Source organism: Zasmidium cellare (genome assembly GCF_010093935.1).
Source record: "Zasmidium cellare ATCC 36951 unplaced genomic scaffold M409scaffold_1, whole genome shotgun sequence".
NCBI classification, from domain to species: Eukaryota; Fungi; Ascomycota; class Dothideomycetes; order Mycosphaerellales; family Mycosphaerellaceae; genus Zasmidium; species Zasmidium cellare.
In genome coordinates, this window is record NW_022986945.1 from 914,810 (window position 1) to 929,518 (window position 14,709).

At 53.2% G+C, this 14,709-nt stretch overlaps 5 protein-coding genes across 5 annotated transcripts; 2 read left to right on the top strand and 3 right to left on the bottom strand.

The window, feature by feature from the left end:
- Positions 1 to 91: 91 nt before the first annotated feature.
- On the top strand, positions 92 to 3,415 carry M409DRAFT_62034 (glycoside hydrolase family 2 protein; the record flags this gene model as incomplete). The annotated part of the gene is made up of 5 exons (XM_033814988.1): positions 92 to 105; positions 222 to 670; positions 722 to 830; positions 887 to 2,897; positions 3,389 to 3,415. The coding sequence occupies 5 exons, from the start codon at positions 92 to 94 to the stop codon at positions 3,413 to 3,415; spliced, it is 2,610 nt and encodes an 869-aa protein (XP_033674631.1).
- A 4,063-nt stretch (positions 3,416 to 7,478) lies between these two features.
- On the bottom strand, positions 7,479 to 8,078 carry M409DRAFT_62016 (uncharacterized protein; the record flags this gene model as incomplete). The annotated part of the gene is made up of 2 exons (XM_033814981.1): positions 7,479 to 7,551; positions 7,600 to 8,078. 2 exons carry the CDS (start codon positions 8,076 to 8,078, stop codon positions 7,479 to 7,481), a joined length of 552 nt encoding a protein of 183 aa, XP_033674632.1.
- A 1,961-nt stretch (positions 8,079 to 10,039) lies between these two features.
- On the bottom strand, positions 10,040 to 11,548 carry M409DRAFT_62017 (uncharacterized protein; the record flags this gene model as incomplete). The annotated part of the gene is made up of 1 exon (XM_033814982.1): positions 10,040 to 11,548. One exon carries the CDS (start codon positions 11,546 to 11,548, stop codon positions 10,040 to 10,042), a length of 1,509 nt encoding a protein of 502 aa, XP_033674633.1.
- A 302-nt stretch (positions 11,549 to 11,850) lies between these two features.
- Positions 11,851 to 13,156, top strand: M409DRAFT_48678 (uncharacterized protein; the record flags this gene model as incomplete). Its single annotated transcript, XM_033811009.1, has 5 exons — positions 11,851 to 11,908; positions 11,956 to 12,114; positions 12,181 to 12,819; positions 12,897 to 12,994; positions 13,058 to 13,156. The coding sequence occupies 5 exons, from the start codon at positions 11,851 to 11,853 to the stop codon at positions 13,154 to 13,156; spliced, it is 1,053 nt and encodes a 350-aa protein (XP_033674634.1).
- Positions 13,157 to 13,762: 606 nt separating this feature from the next.
- On the bottom strand, positions 13,763 to 14,646 carry M409DRAFT_48679 (uncharacterized protein; the record flags this gene model as incomplete). The annotated part of the gene is made up of 2 exons (XM_033811010.1): positions 13,763 to 14,475; positions 14,526 to 14,646. The coding sequence occupies 2 exons, from the start codon at positions 14,644 to 14,646 to the stop codon at positions 13,763 to 13,765; spliced, it is 834 nt and encodes a 277-aa protein (XP_033674635.1).
- Between the last annotated feature and the right edge of the window lie 63 nt (positions 14,647 to 14,709).

A 14,709-nucleotide genomic window follows, 5' to 3' on the forward strand; every position in this document is an offset into this window, starting at 1 on the left:
TAGTACATCGACACGACCGGTCACCGTTCGACCTGTTGACCACTCGAGCTATCGTATGGTTTGATGCATAGGCGGCCTTGATGCGCGATCCATGGCGAGGACCATGCGCTGGAGTGCTCCTTCGACCATGATTTCCTCACCCTTACATAAACCAATGCTTGAGCCCGAGGGGAGGACCAAAGCGCTTCGCATTCGAACAGAATGTCGCTTTTACGATACAGCATTGCCTTGAAGGACGGGTGGGAGTTCAGAGCAAAAAGTACCAGCGCTCCCGAGGGGACAAGATCTTGGAGTCCGGCACAGCCCATACCATCGACGGTCCATCAAGATCTACTTGCTATCAACGCCATTCCTGATCCATTCTTAGCAAAAAATGAAGCAGAAGTCCAATGGGTCGGAGAGCAAGCATGGACATATCGGAAAAACTTTACTGTCCCGCACGATGCACGCCGAGACTTGAACGTGCAAAAGCACCTTGTATTCGAGGGGTTGGACACGTACGCTACAGTCTGGCTGAATGGCAAAGAGATCCTCAAGTCGGAGAACATGTTTGTCACTCACAGGATAGATGTCTCAGATGTTCTACTCGATCATGAGGGATCGAACCTACTGGAGGTGGCTTTCGACAACGCCGAACAGAAGGGAGACGAAGAAGTTGCCCAGCATCCTAGTGAGTGTGTAAACTTGAGTGTGGATGAAACTGTACTGACTGCTGGTGTAGACCACGTATGGGGTACATTCAACTCTGGCGAAGCTCGACTGGCGACAAGAAAAGCGCAGTACCACTATGGCTGGGACTGGGGACCGAAACTGATGACATGCGGCCTGTGGTATGTAAAGTCTTCGAGACCATGGACAGATTAAGCTGACAAGTTTGATAAATTAGGAAGCCTGCGTACCTCGAGCTTTTTCAATCCCGTATCAGTGACCTCTCAGCCCAAGTCAGTCTATCGCCAAACCTCCAGGAAGCGGATATTCATGTTGCACTGGAAGCGTCAGGTAGAGCAAGTCATGCTGTAATTGAGCTTCAGCACGAAGGGACTACACTTGCATCGAAGTCCGTTCAGATAAAGCCTAAGCAAGCCTCGAATACGACCATTTCCGTGAAGCAGCCAAAGCTGTGGTGGCCTCACACATTCGGCGAACAGCACATGTACAACCTCAAGGCCACTATTTACGCTTCTGAGGACGACAAGATCACCCACGACACAACGACTCGCCGAATCGGATTGCGCAAGATTGAGCTGGTACAGCATCCATTCTCAGAGCAAGAAGGCACCAGTTTCTACTTCAAAGTCAACAACATTCCGATCTTCTCAGCAGGCTCCAATTGGATTCCTGGTCACTCATTCCTACCTCAAATGACCCCTTCGACATATCAAAAATGGGTCTTGGCAGCCAAAGAGTCCAATCAAGTGATGATCCGCGCATGGGGAGGTGGAGTCTACGAAGACGAGTCGTTCTACGACGCATGCGATGAACAAGGCATACTGGTCTGGCAAGACTTCATGTTCGCTTGCGGCATGTTCCCTGCCTATAAAAGCTTCCTCGATAAGATCGAAGTCGAAGTAAGAGACAATCTTCGGAAGCTCCGGCACCATCCATGCGTGGCCCTATGGTGCGCCAATAACGAGGACTACGTTATACCCCTCCTCAGTGGCATCGAGTACGACGCTGAAGACAAAGACCCCGAGTCGATTTTGAAATCCACATTCCCAGCACGGTATACCTACGAACACTTGCTGCCCAAGCTATGCAAGGAGCTGGTGCCCGACACCCCATATTGGCCCGGCTCCCCATTTGGCGGCTCCATGTGCAATAGTCCGACCGAAGGCGACATTCACCAATGGCATGTCTGGCATCTCGAGAAGTTTCCCTACCAAGACTTCCCAAGACTGAGCGGACGCTTCGTGAGCGAATTCGGTATGCAGGCGATGCCGAGCTTGCGCACTGCTCAGGAGTTCTTCCCAGCGGACGACAAATTGCTTGACGGGAGAGACTATTCCGAGGATGAGTTTGTGCAGTACCACAACAAGTGCGGCGGCGGGGCCGAAACACTCCACAAGTACTGCGAAGATAACCTTCCTCTCGAGAAGCACAGTCTGTCCAAGTATATCTACTGCACACAACTGCTGCAAAGCGAGACAGTCGCCACAGCCTTCAGATCGTGGAAGAGACTATGGCGAGGAAATGACAGAGATTTCTGCGGCGGAGCGCTCATCTGGCAATTGAACGATTGCTATCCTGTGACCTCCTGGAGTCTTATAGACTCTAACCTGCGGCCGAAGATGAGCTTCTGGGCAACGAAGCGAGAGAACAAGCCTATAACCGCGGGCTTGCAACGAGTCCACAACCATGGCAACACACATATCGAAGTCTGGGCTGTCAACACCACGTTGAGGGTGGTTACTGTCGATGTCCAAGTCCGGGCCTGGAACGTTGCAGGTGGGAAGGCGTTATGGTCACGTACGCTACATTCCGGTCTCCGACTGCCATCAAACCAAAGTCTGGAGCTCGGTGTCATCGACCCCAATGTCGTTGGCTTGAAGTCTTCTCAGCACTACAAGGACGTAGTGTTTGTGGTTGACCTCATCGAAGGGCGTAGTGGCGAGGATTCGATCACTCTGGATCACACCATCAACTTTCACGAGCCGCTCAAAGAGGTGTCTTTCGTGCGGCCGACAGAACTTCAGGTCAAGATTGTGTCGGCTCGGGGTGACACGTTTGTCGAATTGAAGTCGCCTTGTGCTTTGAAGGGCGTGTTGCTGGAGGTCACTGGCCCAGACACGGTTGCTGACGAGGTGACATGGGACGACAATGGCTTCGATACGCTGCCAGACCAAGTGTTACGGGCTAAAGTGTCTGGGTTGCGCGTTGGGAATGAGGATAAGTTGAAAGTCAGCTGGTTAGGTGGCGAATGGCAGAGACCGGGAACGTCCACGATCAGGTCTTCATTGTAGCTCAGGGAAAACAATATAGATTAAATCGTTCCATAAACACAAGGCTCAGATTTGTCAAGGGCATACGTAGCATTATTAGAGACATACTTTCATCGCAGACCCCACTCGCCACCGCTGCTGGACATTCGGCCAGTGTCTTGTTCCGTGTCCCCGCCAGTTCTCCTGACCCGATGCCACTGCGGCCGCGAATGCAAGAACGGGATCCAGTGCCTCTCTCTGCGACTTCGTACGAGCTCAGTAGCTCTTCTGAGAAGAGGACTTCGACTCGCATCTCGGATTGGACTTACGCAGTTTGAGGGGCGGCACCATTCGTGGCCATCGTAGCTTCCGGTGCTGCTGCTCCCTCCGAAGCACGCACACCTTCACCCGATGTATTCTCCTCCTTGCGCTCGGGCCCGTGCAAGCGGCGGTTCTCTTCGTTGCCCCAGGCGGAGTACATGAAGTCTTCGTCGTAGTCGCGGAACTTGAGGCCCATGCGGGCTGGGTCGATGTTGCGGTGGAAGAAGATGAGGGCGAAGCTGAAGAATGGCTTGGCGATCATGTCCAACACGCCGTAGAAGACTGCCTCGCTGTCAGGCGCGGTGACGTTGCCGCCGTCGGCGACTCCCCAGCAGATTGGGTAGCAGATCCAGACGATGAGAGTCACCAGACCGCAGACAACGTAGCATCGATGGATGTCGCTGCCAAGGTGTCGAGCATATTTACGGCCTTGCCACAACAGTGTCCAGAAGACATTGAACATGGCAGCACATCCGAACGCGAAGAAGCCTGAATGCGTCAGAGATATGCAGTCATTGCTCTTGGTCTCACACAAAACGTACACCATTTGTATCCAGTCTCTGTAACAGCGCCGACCAGACCCGTGATGATCATCACCTCATCCATGAAAATGGTCCACAAGATCGTGGGTGCGGGTACGCCGGCGGTGAGGAGCAGGTCGAGAAGGAGCAGTGGCGTAGTGATGAACCTATGAAGAGCTCAGTCTCTTGTCATCGAGTTCTTTTCTCTTGAGACCTACCAGTCAACATAGCGAACCCAGAAGACCTGTCGCTCAAAGCCTCGGACATCGGAATCTTGTCTCTGGAACTCGACACCGATCGGTGTGAAGCCAAGGTTGGATCCCATGGCATAGTATGCAATGCTCGCCGTGATGTTGATGGCAGCTGTCAGGTAGTAGAACAAGCGATCGGTCCGACGTTTCGTCAGAGAGAAGCCGATCATTATGATCCCGACGAAGCCTGCGCGACGCATGGTCAGTGATAGATCCAATAGTTGATGGGGCCGGAGCAATTGACTGTGGACTAGCCAAGAGACAATTTCTACTGCTCATAGCCCGGCGAACACATACCCATGAAAGCGCAGACCGCATAGTAGAACTGTTCTGCTTCAGCATGTACCACTAGACGTCTGGTGCTCTGCGCTTACATCTGAGCCATGCTCCGTAATGTGGATGTGTGCCACCCTCCCGTTGGCAACCGGCGGGTTGTCGCGAATCGCATCATTGTCGCGGCGGTGAAGGAAGCTCATGGCTGGCGGTAGCAGTAGACGGTTGTATGATAAGGACGGTAGGGAATGCACAGAGGAAGGATTGACAAGAGCTTGTGAAGGTTCGTCGCGGAGGTGGAGGGCGCGGTTATATTGGCCCTCCCTTCGATCCAAAACATCGAGATTCCTCATCTCCCAAGCAAACATGAGACCGTGGTGGAGGTCTCATGATGGCAAGGATGGTGGACAGCCATCAGACCCGAGCTTCCCGCACTGGATGGATTGACTTTGCTGGCAACTCGTTGTACGGTGTACACCCATTGGAGCCACCTGATCAAGTGGAGAGACACCTTTCGAAAATGCGGTAAAGATGTGGCTGGAAAGTCACAGATGCCATGGATGTCGTGTCAACGCCGCAGAATTCCCCTGTCCAAAACGTCAGGCTCGGACAGGATATTCCAGGCTGGCACAAGATTTGGCGAACGGACAGCGGGGAGTTGACGATTTGCACTGTGAAGGACCAGGGATGCCGGCAAAGGATAGAGGAGCCGAGTCTCGTTCTCCATCCCGGATAGGGCGTCAATGGAAGAGGGCAGCGACATGACTGGACACTATATCATTTCCCATGTGATAATGCGTGGTGGACAATCCGGGTCTGTCTTGCTTGCGGTGTACTGTGCTGTGATTCTGAGACGGTGTCAGATGCCTGTGACGCTGTGACGAGCCCTCAAACCTGTTTAGAGCCTTGCAGTTGCTACGACTGCTGAATCCTGGTGACCATGAGCAGGAGCTCACCACCGTTGTACGGGCAAGCGAACGTGGATACGCTTTCTGCCCGAGCAAGACTCGAGAGACATGCGGCGCGAAGGGTATAGCAAGCGGCGAGAACGTGAGTTCAGCCATGCGCTGAGTCGTTGAAGCAGCTGCTCGTGCAAGAGTCAACAGCTCGCATGTCTGTCTGGCACAAAGCTGTTACCAATGTCTGGTACTTGATCAATCACACCGTGCTTTGAGCTGGTACACGAGTAGTGGAAATAAGGTTTGCCAGCTAGGGGATGTTTGAAATTCCGAGCAGGGGGTATCCCGGGTCATGGCCCTGGCTTGTAACATTGTCTTTCTTGTATCAACTTCATGCGGCTCTGTTTGATGCACCGGTCAGATTTCGCTCTCTCGAGGTCAAGTGTGTTGACCCAACGACATACCGAGGGCTCCCATATATGACTCAGTGCCAGCCGGCTAGAAAGATGAATTGGGTTTTGGCATGACCGGCGAGCTGCTGCCCAGTGAAATCTTGCCGATATGCATTGATGCCCATGGAAACTGGAAAACCATTGTTGCCGGCTGCCCATCTTCCGGACCTGTCTCCAGTAGCCAAGAATGGTCCTGTCGACGATATAGGGGCCTTGGAAACCATTGTTGTTCACCAGTCAATGTGTGGTGGAAGACGTCAAGTTCCCAATTAGGCCAACGTCGCTGGACTCTAGGAACTGGCTTTAGGAACTCGCCTTCTTCTCCGATGTACGCAAGAGCAAGCCGACGTCTAAAAACCAAGGCTGCCAACAACGGGCGGTAGCATTTGCCTGCTTCGTTGGCACTCGAAGCCAGGGAATTACGAGACTCCAGCTCGATAGATCTACCTGGAGATCTTCGCATCGCGAAAGGGCATCGAACCTCCAATTCCTGTCTCAACTGTAGCCTTCGTTCGCAGGATTACCGCGCTGGGGTCAAGCTACGGCGTGTTGGTGCTCGAGCCATTGCCTCGGACGACGGCTTGGTTTCAACTCAAGCGCCGGAAGAAATGTTGATGAGCGAGCTGGATGGGCGTCTTTTTATTACAATATGTGAACTTGTCGTCCATGACAGCCACACGGTCGAGGACGCAGAGCTGTATTGTTGGCGACGACAATCTATATCAGTCAAAGCGGAGAGACGTCCGGCGATATCCACATCTGGTTGTCATCTGGTTGCCACCTGGTTGTCAAGAGAAGACAACCGCTAGCTTCCGTGAAGATCAACAGCGCATCATTGGACGGGTTCCAAAAGCCACATGCAGGCTGACGGGGAGAGATCTCCTCTTTCCAAGCCAGCGAACCCAATGCATCTTCCGAAGGAACCTCAAGACAACTGGCGAATAACATGAGTTCCAAGTCAGCTGTCACAGTCCGGCTGCTCGAATTCAGACGTTGGTCTTTGAGGGACCTTCGCAGGGTTGGTGGTGGGAAGCTCGCGCGATAATCGTGCAGTTCCTTCGTTTTAGATCTCACTCTGCGATTGAAAGTCGATCGTGGAGGGTGCAGACGAGAGGAAATATCGCCATGGCAATTTGGTAAAAAGAGGCTTCTAGGCGTGCGGCCTGAGAGTTTCCCGTCCACCTGATGCAGGTCGATCGAGCCATTGTGTTGGTGCCGCCCAATCGGATCGGGGTTTTGGCGAGGCGGTGTATACTAAACCGATTCCAAGAGATGGCTGGCTTGTCCAACTTCTGATCGGGAAGGCGTGACATACTTAAAGTCCGACGCAGTTTGCTTGTCGTTAGAGCTTGGTTGATAAGTGCTAGCTTGACGCATTTCCTTGCTCCTGCTTGCTCTGGTCCCCTGCGCCGGCCGTTCACCGGGGAAAAAGTCGAATCTTCGCATGACCCCAAACCAACGTCACGCCAACTTCCTTTCGTCTGCTCCACGACATTCGTGTGTATTACAACCTTTCTAGCACTCATGTGGACTTGAGGGCCATGTCATGGAACGAACCGGCCTTGTTGCGCGAGAACCCGACAAAGCCTGAAAGACTGTCGCTCGACGCTAGTCCGGCAATGTCATATAGGGTCGCGACGTCAGCCGGTGGACAACGTTACACGGCCGATCTAGTTGAGCGAGGATATAAGAGCCAGTGCATCGTTGAAGGCAGGCTGCAACTGTCGATAGACCGGGACTATCGGCAACGGCAAGCATCTGGCTCATCGGTTTGGCTGCGAACTTCGACGCTCTAAAAAGCTGCAAGCAATCGATCTTGCACATTCCCCACGGACACCGGTATTCAGTTCTGCCACTGGTCTCTGATGGGGTCCCAGTATGGATTGGAAGGCGACCCGATCGCTTTTGCTTTACGACTTCATAAGCTAAGAGGACATGATCTACGAGTATGAAGTCACTTACGCGCTGAGCTGGATGAGCTGCCTCCAACGCCTCCTGAACCCGTCGATGGCGGGCCTTGCTCATCGTCGCTGCTAGAAGAGCTCGACGGGGGCGGTGGCGGATTTGGACCTGGTGGTCGACTTCTGTTGCGATAATCTCGGTAGCGGAAGACATGCCACAACATCCATCGGATTATCCAGTTGTCAACGACCTCATTCCCGCTGGCATCGTGGCTGGTGTCGTGACCGAATTGATAGACAGCCCTGGTTTCAGGCCGCGCATGCTCAAATATCCTCAACACCTCACGCTGCCAAGCTGCCTCGTGGATCTGCGCGGTACTGCTGGTCTGGCTTTCCATCAGTCTCCGTCTTCCTTCGCCCGCCTCAAGCTTCATTAATGAATACACTCTTTTGTGCGTGGGGTTGGAAGAGTCGAGGCCAAGCCTAGCGAAAAAGCGAGCTTTGCTGTCAGATTGTGCAAGCGGAGGTACCATGGGCGCCATTTCTTGATTATCCGGTCCTTGGGAATGGTCCCTTCGCCAGGGCGCACCAGAATCTGCCTCCAGCACAGGATCAGGACCGGACCAATATAGACCTCTCTGGAGCGCGAGGAGAGTAGCGTGTGCCGGACATTCGCCCCCCAAGCTCAATCAAAGTGGACATTCACTCCTGCCGAAAACACTAGCTACCGTGTGGCGACATGCAAAGACTCGGGTTGTGCAGATGCTTTCTTGCTTCCACCTTTAGGAATCGCCCACGTGTGACAATTGCATGTAGATATGCTTTTGCCACGCATGGGACCCTGTGGGTCATTGCTAGAAGCGAAGGATAAACTGCGTTCAGCCAGGAGAATCTCACGCCCATCAACACTAGCGTGGAGAAGAGTCGCCTTTTGCATGGTCGTTTCACCGCCTGCCCTCCAATGATCTCGGATCTCCTCGCCAGGGTAATGGATCCAATTCCGCATGGTCCCTCTAAAGACCAACCAGATATCATTTGGCGTGATACTTGCGTGCCACGTACTTGAGTCAAGATGATAGCAATGCTTTTGATGGGGCTCCCATCCACCATTCGCTGTGATATCTCCGCGACTAAACTGACACGAAGAACTGGCCTGCTGAGTTGCTGCTACCGACTGCGTCGCCGAGAGTCGAGCAAACTGAGGCTGTGCACCATTTCGAAAGTACCGGTCTGGAAGAGCCATTCCTATCCCAACGACAGACCGGTGTGGGTCTCATCGAGGCAGTAGGCCCGTTCATCAGATTACACGGTCCTCTGCTGCGGTGGCCAAGATGGCCAATAAGGTTGCGGCCCTCGCCGCCCTCTGCCTGTGAGGGGTGAGTGGGCGATGCAGGAGATGGCGCAACCGAAGTGGGCGGTAGGTGTGCGTTGTCTCATCATTGATCATGACCCATGCCAGGCAGCTAATCGTCAACACTGCAGCAATTTTCATGCTGATGATCAGGGTGACTTTGGGATAGCATCCAGCGCCACAATACGACGATCAGTACCTCGCACCGCTTCTGATGTGCCGATCCAGTCCCTCTTATATGCAGCTCGGGGAAATGGTGGCACGAAGACGAGTCGGATGTTGATCAAAGGGACAGGTGCCGGAAACGCTTGGATCATGAGCTGTGATGCCCCAATTCGTCTTTCGTGTGGATTGAAGGCAAGCGCTGGACTTTGTTGCGCGGCTCCTGACCCTGTACAAGGACGTACAGTAGCTGGGCATTGATGCTCCGATCGTAGCGATAGAAGTGTTGGCGTGAAGACAACACGCCAACACTCCTCCTCGCGGAAGGGATAAGCTTCTCCAGAAGGCAAGATCCTGGTACTAAGCGTCTCGTACACGTCGGACCACGCAGCTGGGTGCACTTCCCCGGATGTCTGCTCATCAAGCGCCAAGCGATACCACCCTCAATCGGTCCGCAAGCAAGGATGTAACAACCCCCAGTAGCTGGAGCTGGCGGATCGTAACTCTTTATTAATGGCCAGCAATTGGCTCAGCGTCCTGCATGTGCAAATCAGCACAGCTGAGTTCGATGCGGCTAGTGTGGAGAGAAAGCCTCGACACCACAGGGTAGAGTCCATCGCTTCGTCAAGCGCTGACGGTCATGACGTTCTGCGGCTGTGCTCCCAATCACTGATGAGAACTCGTCGAGGGAACTGGACCACCGTCGAGCTTGCTCTTGGATCGGCCAGTTCGCCCCGTGTCTAAGAGCCGAAGCGGCAGAGTGGGCTCGAAGAACCTATCAGGCAGTGACGCCGGCATCGCGAATTTCACACCGCGTGCTCGCGAAGAACCAACTGGGAAGGTCGGCGTTCCACAGCAGGGTGCGCAACACCGCTCTTGGGTGGCGTACGAGCAACCGCATCGCAAGACAGACTTGTGAAGGTGGAATGCGTGACAGAAATGTGTGATATTGACAGTGCAGCACGTCGCCAGTAGTGTCAAATCCATGTCTCAAAAGTCCATACCCTCCTCATCGCGCTGTCTTTTGCCTTTGCCTTCCTCTTTCATTACGCTCGCGACATGCCCTTTGAAGTACTCAATATAAGGCTTCAGGCTGGTCTTCTGCCAATCCTGAACCTTGCTTCTGTCTTCGTCGGTCATGTTTTCGCCCTGCTTTCTATCCCATTCATCAATCTCAGCAATGAGATCAGTTACTACCGGAACAGAAAATGGATCGAAGTCCTCCAGGCGGCGCATGTCGATGGGCACACACACTCGGCCGGTTCCAGGATGTACAACGAAAGGTGACTTCAGCAAGTGATTAGTCGTCTTCGTCACGCCAGCGTCCAATCGAGGGTAAGTGTATTCCAATCTAATGTCTTGCCTGACGTCCCGAAGCTGTGTGGTCGAAAGGGTGGACAAACTGCCGGCTTCTGCCATGGCGTTGACGTCGATCCACTTCTGGTTGGAACTCCTATCGGCTGAGGAGTCCCATTTCTTCTTCAATGCATCTGTCAGTGACTTGTCCGGCAGAAGGTTCAAGAGCTTCTCTGCTTGCTCAGCACTCTGCCATGGGTCTTGATCTGTCAGAACCTCGTTTTGGAAGTAAGGATCCAAGAGCTTCAAGCTCCTCGCGACATGCGGGTGGAGAGGTCGTCTGAGACCAAGTCGCTTTCCGTTTTCGTTTCCTCGAAGGACTTCGAGATAGTTTGCGACTGCCTTTCGTTTACTGTCATCCATCTCACGCGCACGCTTGTCGCTAATCCAGGCGTGGGCACCTCTTCGTCCGGAGTACACCCAGAGGATGTGCTGGAATCCGAAATCTTCCCGCAGAGCAGCATCCAAGACCTTGATCGCCATGACAATGAATTGCCAGCATTTGTTACAGATCTTCGTTCCCGAACAGCAAGTGCGGATTGGGTCATAATCCGTCATGTCGATATCGAAAACCAGCTCTTTCATGATGGGTCTGAACGCCGACGCGTTTTTAAGTGTTTTGCGATCTTTGGGGTTGATTGAATACTGCGGGCCAATCTCGAAACGTTCTGGGCTCATCTGAACACACTGCTTCTTCAGCAGGTCGGCTGATGGGAAGGACAGGTATCGAAACACTTTATTGCCGGGGAACCAGAAGGAAAATTCGCGATTGGTGAAATCCGGCTGAGGGTTGGCCGAGTGATTAAGCCATTGAAAGAGAGGTCGAAAAGGACACAGCCGTTGATAGAATTGTCTGAGGTTTTCGGGGTCAGAGAACTTGGTCGATGGGCCGGCGGTTGGCTGAGAACTATTGTCTGGACGTGTTGCTGCACTGGAGGAGAACTCATCCTCATCGTCGTCGTCGTCGTCAAACATGTCCTCTAGAGCATTTCCGGTCGGTTTCGCAGCTTCTCCATCTGCAGCATCTGCCATCTCGATATCTTTGTCCTCTTCAACGGTGTCATTCTGGGTGGGCGTGTCCTCAATTGTCGTGTCTTGAGGCGTGCCCGCGGACTCGCGCTCTGGCGATACTGCGTGAGGCATTTGACCCTTGCGTGTGGATTGTTGTTCTGTCGTGATATTCTGGGTCGGTTCGTTCTTTGGCTGTGTTGTGAGGAGTGAGGTCGTTCTTGAATCTCGAAGTGATTTGGGAAGACGCGCGGGAAAGACGCGTGTCTACTAGCGCGTCTACTTAAGCGAAACCTTAAATCAACTACGTCGACATCAGACAACACCTCGCCATATCTCTCCTCCTGACACCAACCATGGAAACACTGCCAGACTGACACTCAAGGGCTGATGCTCCAGGATCCGAGTGCTAATCAGGCACGAGATCATGAGTAGCCATGAAGAGAAAGGTTGATTTTACCGAAGGATACGTCTCGGACGAGTCGAGCTTTTACGGTACGAAGACATTTGGATCATGCTCATTCATCTGACCTCTGCTGCAGGCGACGACGATGTGCGAGAAGACTACGATATCCTCGCGGGCCGTGCATTAAATCGGTTATACGAACCTCCCGTCCCCCGAGGAACGCTTCAGAACGCCGACATCATTCCCAAGCCAAATGTCCTCGTTCAGGGCAAAGAGCGAGCAGAACGCGAGGCATGTCAGATCATATACCCTCGTCTTACTCTCGATTTCGTGTCCTGACCTATCTCCTCTGTACAGCCAGTTCGTACCTTGGACGGCAAGAGGACGCTCGATCTTGTCGAAGTCGACCACGATCGAGGCTCAACGGCCGCTTGGCAGCGAAAAGAAGAATCAATCGATGCGTTTCTCCGCCGGCTACCTGTCGCGGATCCTGATACCGCAAAAGTAGGCCCCTGGCTCTGGGTAAGCAGCCCAATGTTGCCCTGGGCCCAGGTGCATCGAGAACCGGCCAACTTCACAGCATTCAGACTTGGCGGCGAAGCTTTCGATCTGTTAGAAGCTTTCAGTGTGCAGCGGGCGAAGATTGAAAGTCAGAACATAGGCAAAGAACCCGCTACCATTACCCGAAAGCTGGCGCCTTACCGCGACCAGCTGGAAACGGACCTTCTGACCCTTGCAGTCCGCGACAGGGTCACGTTTGGCAAATGGATGTTCTTTCCAGCAGAAGAGGACCTACCACGCTTCTGGCGCCTGATCGCAACTGCGACCGCTGAAGGGAAGCTAGGCCCAACGTCAAAAGTTGGAACGTACGACCCTGCAGAACGACATACTCTCATCTGTGTGTACACGTATGACTTCTCTGCCACCGAAGATGTCATCAGAATACTTGATGAGCTCTGCGACCTGGGACTTCTCGCGAAGAATGGACTCCCCATCTACTGTACGTACACGAAAGAGCAGAAGACACCCTGGCCTCTATCTTTGGCAGCCGTTGACCTTTCAACCCTCCCGTTTCAGATAAATGCGACGCCTACACGTACCTCGACATCAAATCGCAGAATTCCTACCGCCTTCGTGCGAGCCTCTACTCAAGCAAGGAATTGCTGCACGACAAGGTAAGCGCTACCGACTAGCACTCTTGCAACTGTGAATCCATATAGATGTGCTGACTGCAGCAGGCAAAAGTTTTGAAGGATGGGTCTATTGGAAGGCTCAAGAAACGCAACAAGAAGACCCATGAGTTCCATGATGTATTCGCTGGCGAGGACATTCCATAAGGCCTGTGCAAGTACCGGAGGTGGAGTTGTCCACTGATAATCCGAGCCGACATCGACACAACTGTATTTTTACAACCCTTTGCTCAGCATTTGGGTGGCACCGCTCACAGAGTGCATAGAGACATTGTGTCAGGGTGGTCGCAGCTCTGCTGAAGCGAATCAGTCTTGCTCGTCAAATGAACGGAGACCCACCGCAAGACAGGAGAGGAGGCAGAACCTTTAAGCATTCTTTAGTGATCGGCCATTGGTGAAACACAGTATCTGTACCGCCTTTTCCTCAATGCTTGACAAAAGCTGACCCGTATGCATGCCAAATACAAAACACAGACGACCACCCAACGTACACATCATGATGCAGCCACACATTCGCCAAAGTCTGCATTCCGGCCATCATCCCCACCTACCATCACTCCCAACATAGCAAACCGCAACGCCATGCTGACTGCCATGGTAGTGCCCTTTCAAGGGGATACCAGCCTCGAATCGCAGAGGCGACGAACGCCAATGTATTAGATTGCTACCGTTGACTCTGGTTCAAGCCGTTCAGTGGCTGGACACACTTGTCGTCACCTCCTAAGGTCGATTGTAACAATAAGCCAGATGCTGTCACGACCCGAGCCTGTCTCTCGCTTTCTGCTGCGTTTCAGAGTATACACTCGCGGAAGCTGACGATATCGAACCCGCATCTGATCCACTGCCGCGCTCACGACTCGAGCCTCTCAGGATCTCTTGATAGTGTCTTTCCACCTTCAATCGTTCTTTCGACTTGGAAGTCACAAACGGGTCATCTTCGGTCTCATCGTCCTCCGCATCTTCCTCTGCTAGGTTGGACGGCGGGCTTGGCCGGGACTCTTCTTTGATGGGCGTGGTGGTGCTGGTGTCCGCGGAAGATCGGTCTTCGCGCCATTGCTCGACGACCTGCCGTGACTCAATCGCGCGCGCCACTTTGTGGATAGTTCGGTGATGCTGCGAACAGATTGCGTATGAGAGCGCCGTTGCAAGCTCCTCCACCAAGTCATCACCCTTCAGCTCGGGCTTGTCCGCGGCCTTCAATACCTTCCCCACCGATGTCCTCAGATAGATTTCGGGGACCATCCGCCGGCAAGGTAGTCGATCATCTCGCTTGCCTCTACAAAGGTACCATGTTTGACCCTGGGAGACGAGCGGTGTGAGGTCAAATCCAAGACGATTCAGCAAGTCTGTATACGAACTGAGCATTGCCCCGGACAGCTGGAACTCATTGATTGCTCGGTAAAGAATGTCTCTCCTTAAGACGGTATACGATGAGTTGCGACCTTGTGATCGGGTGCTACTGGAAGCTTCATCAAGTCAGTAACACTCATCATCACACCTGTGGAATGCTGCGTACCTGAAGCATTGGATGGCACCCTCGCTGAGCTCTGATGTCCTGGCTGCTGGGCTGGTCGGCGAATTGCCTGTCTCGAGGGCGGAGGAGACTGGTCTGGTGATTCGTTGATGGACATGATCATGATAACTTCGAGGCAGGTATCAACCCTTGCCGAGTCATTGTCCAAATGCAGGTCTGTGGCAGA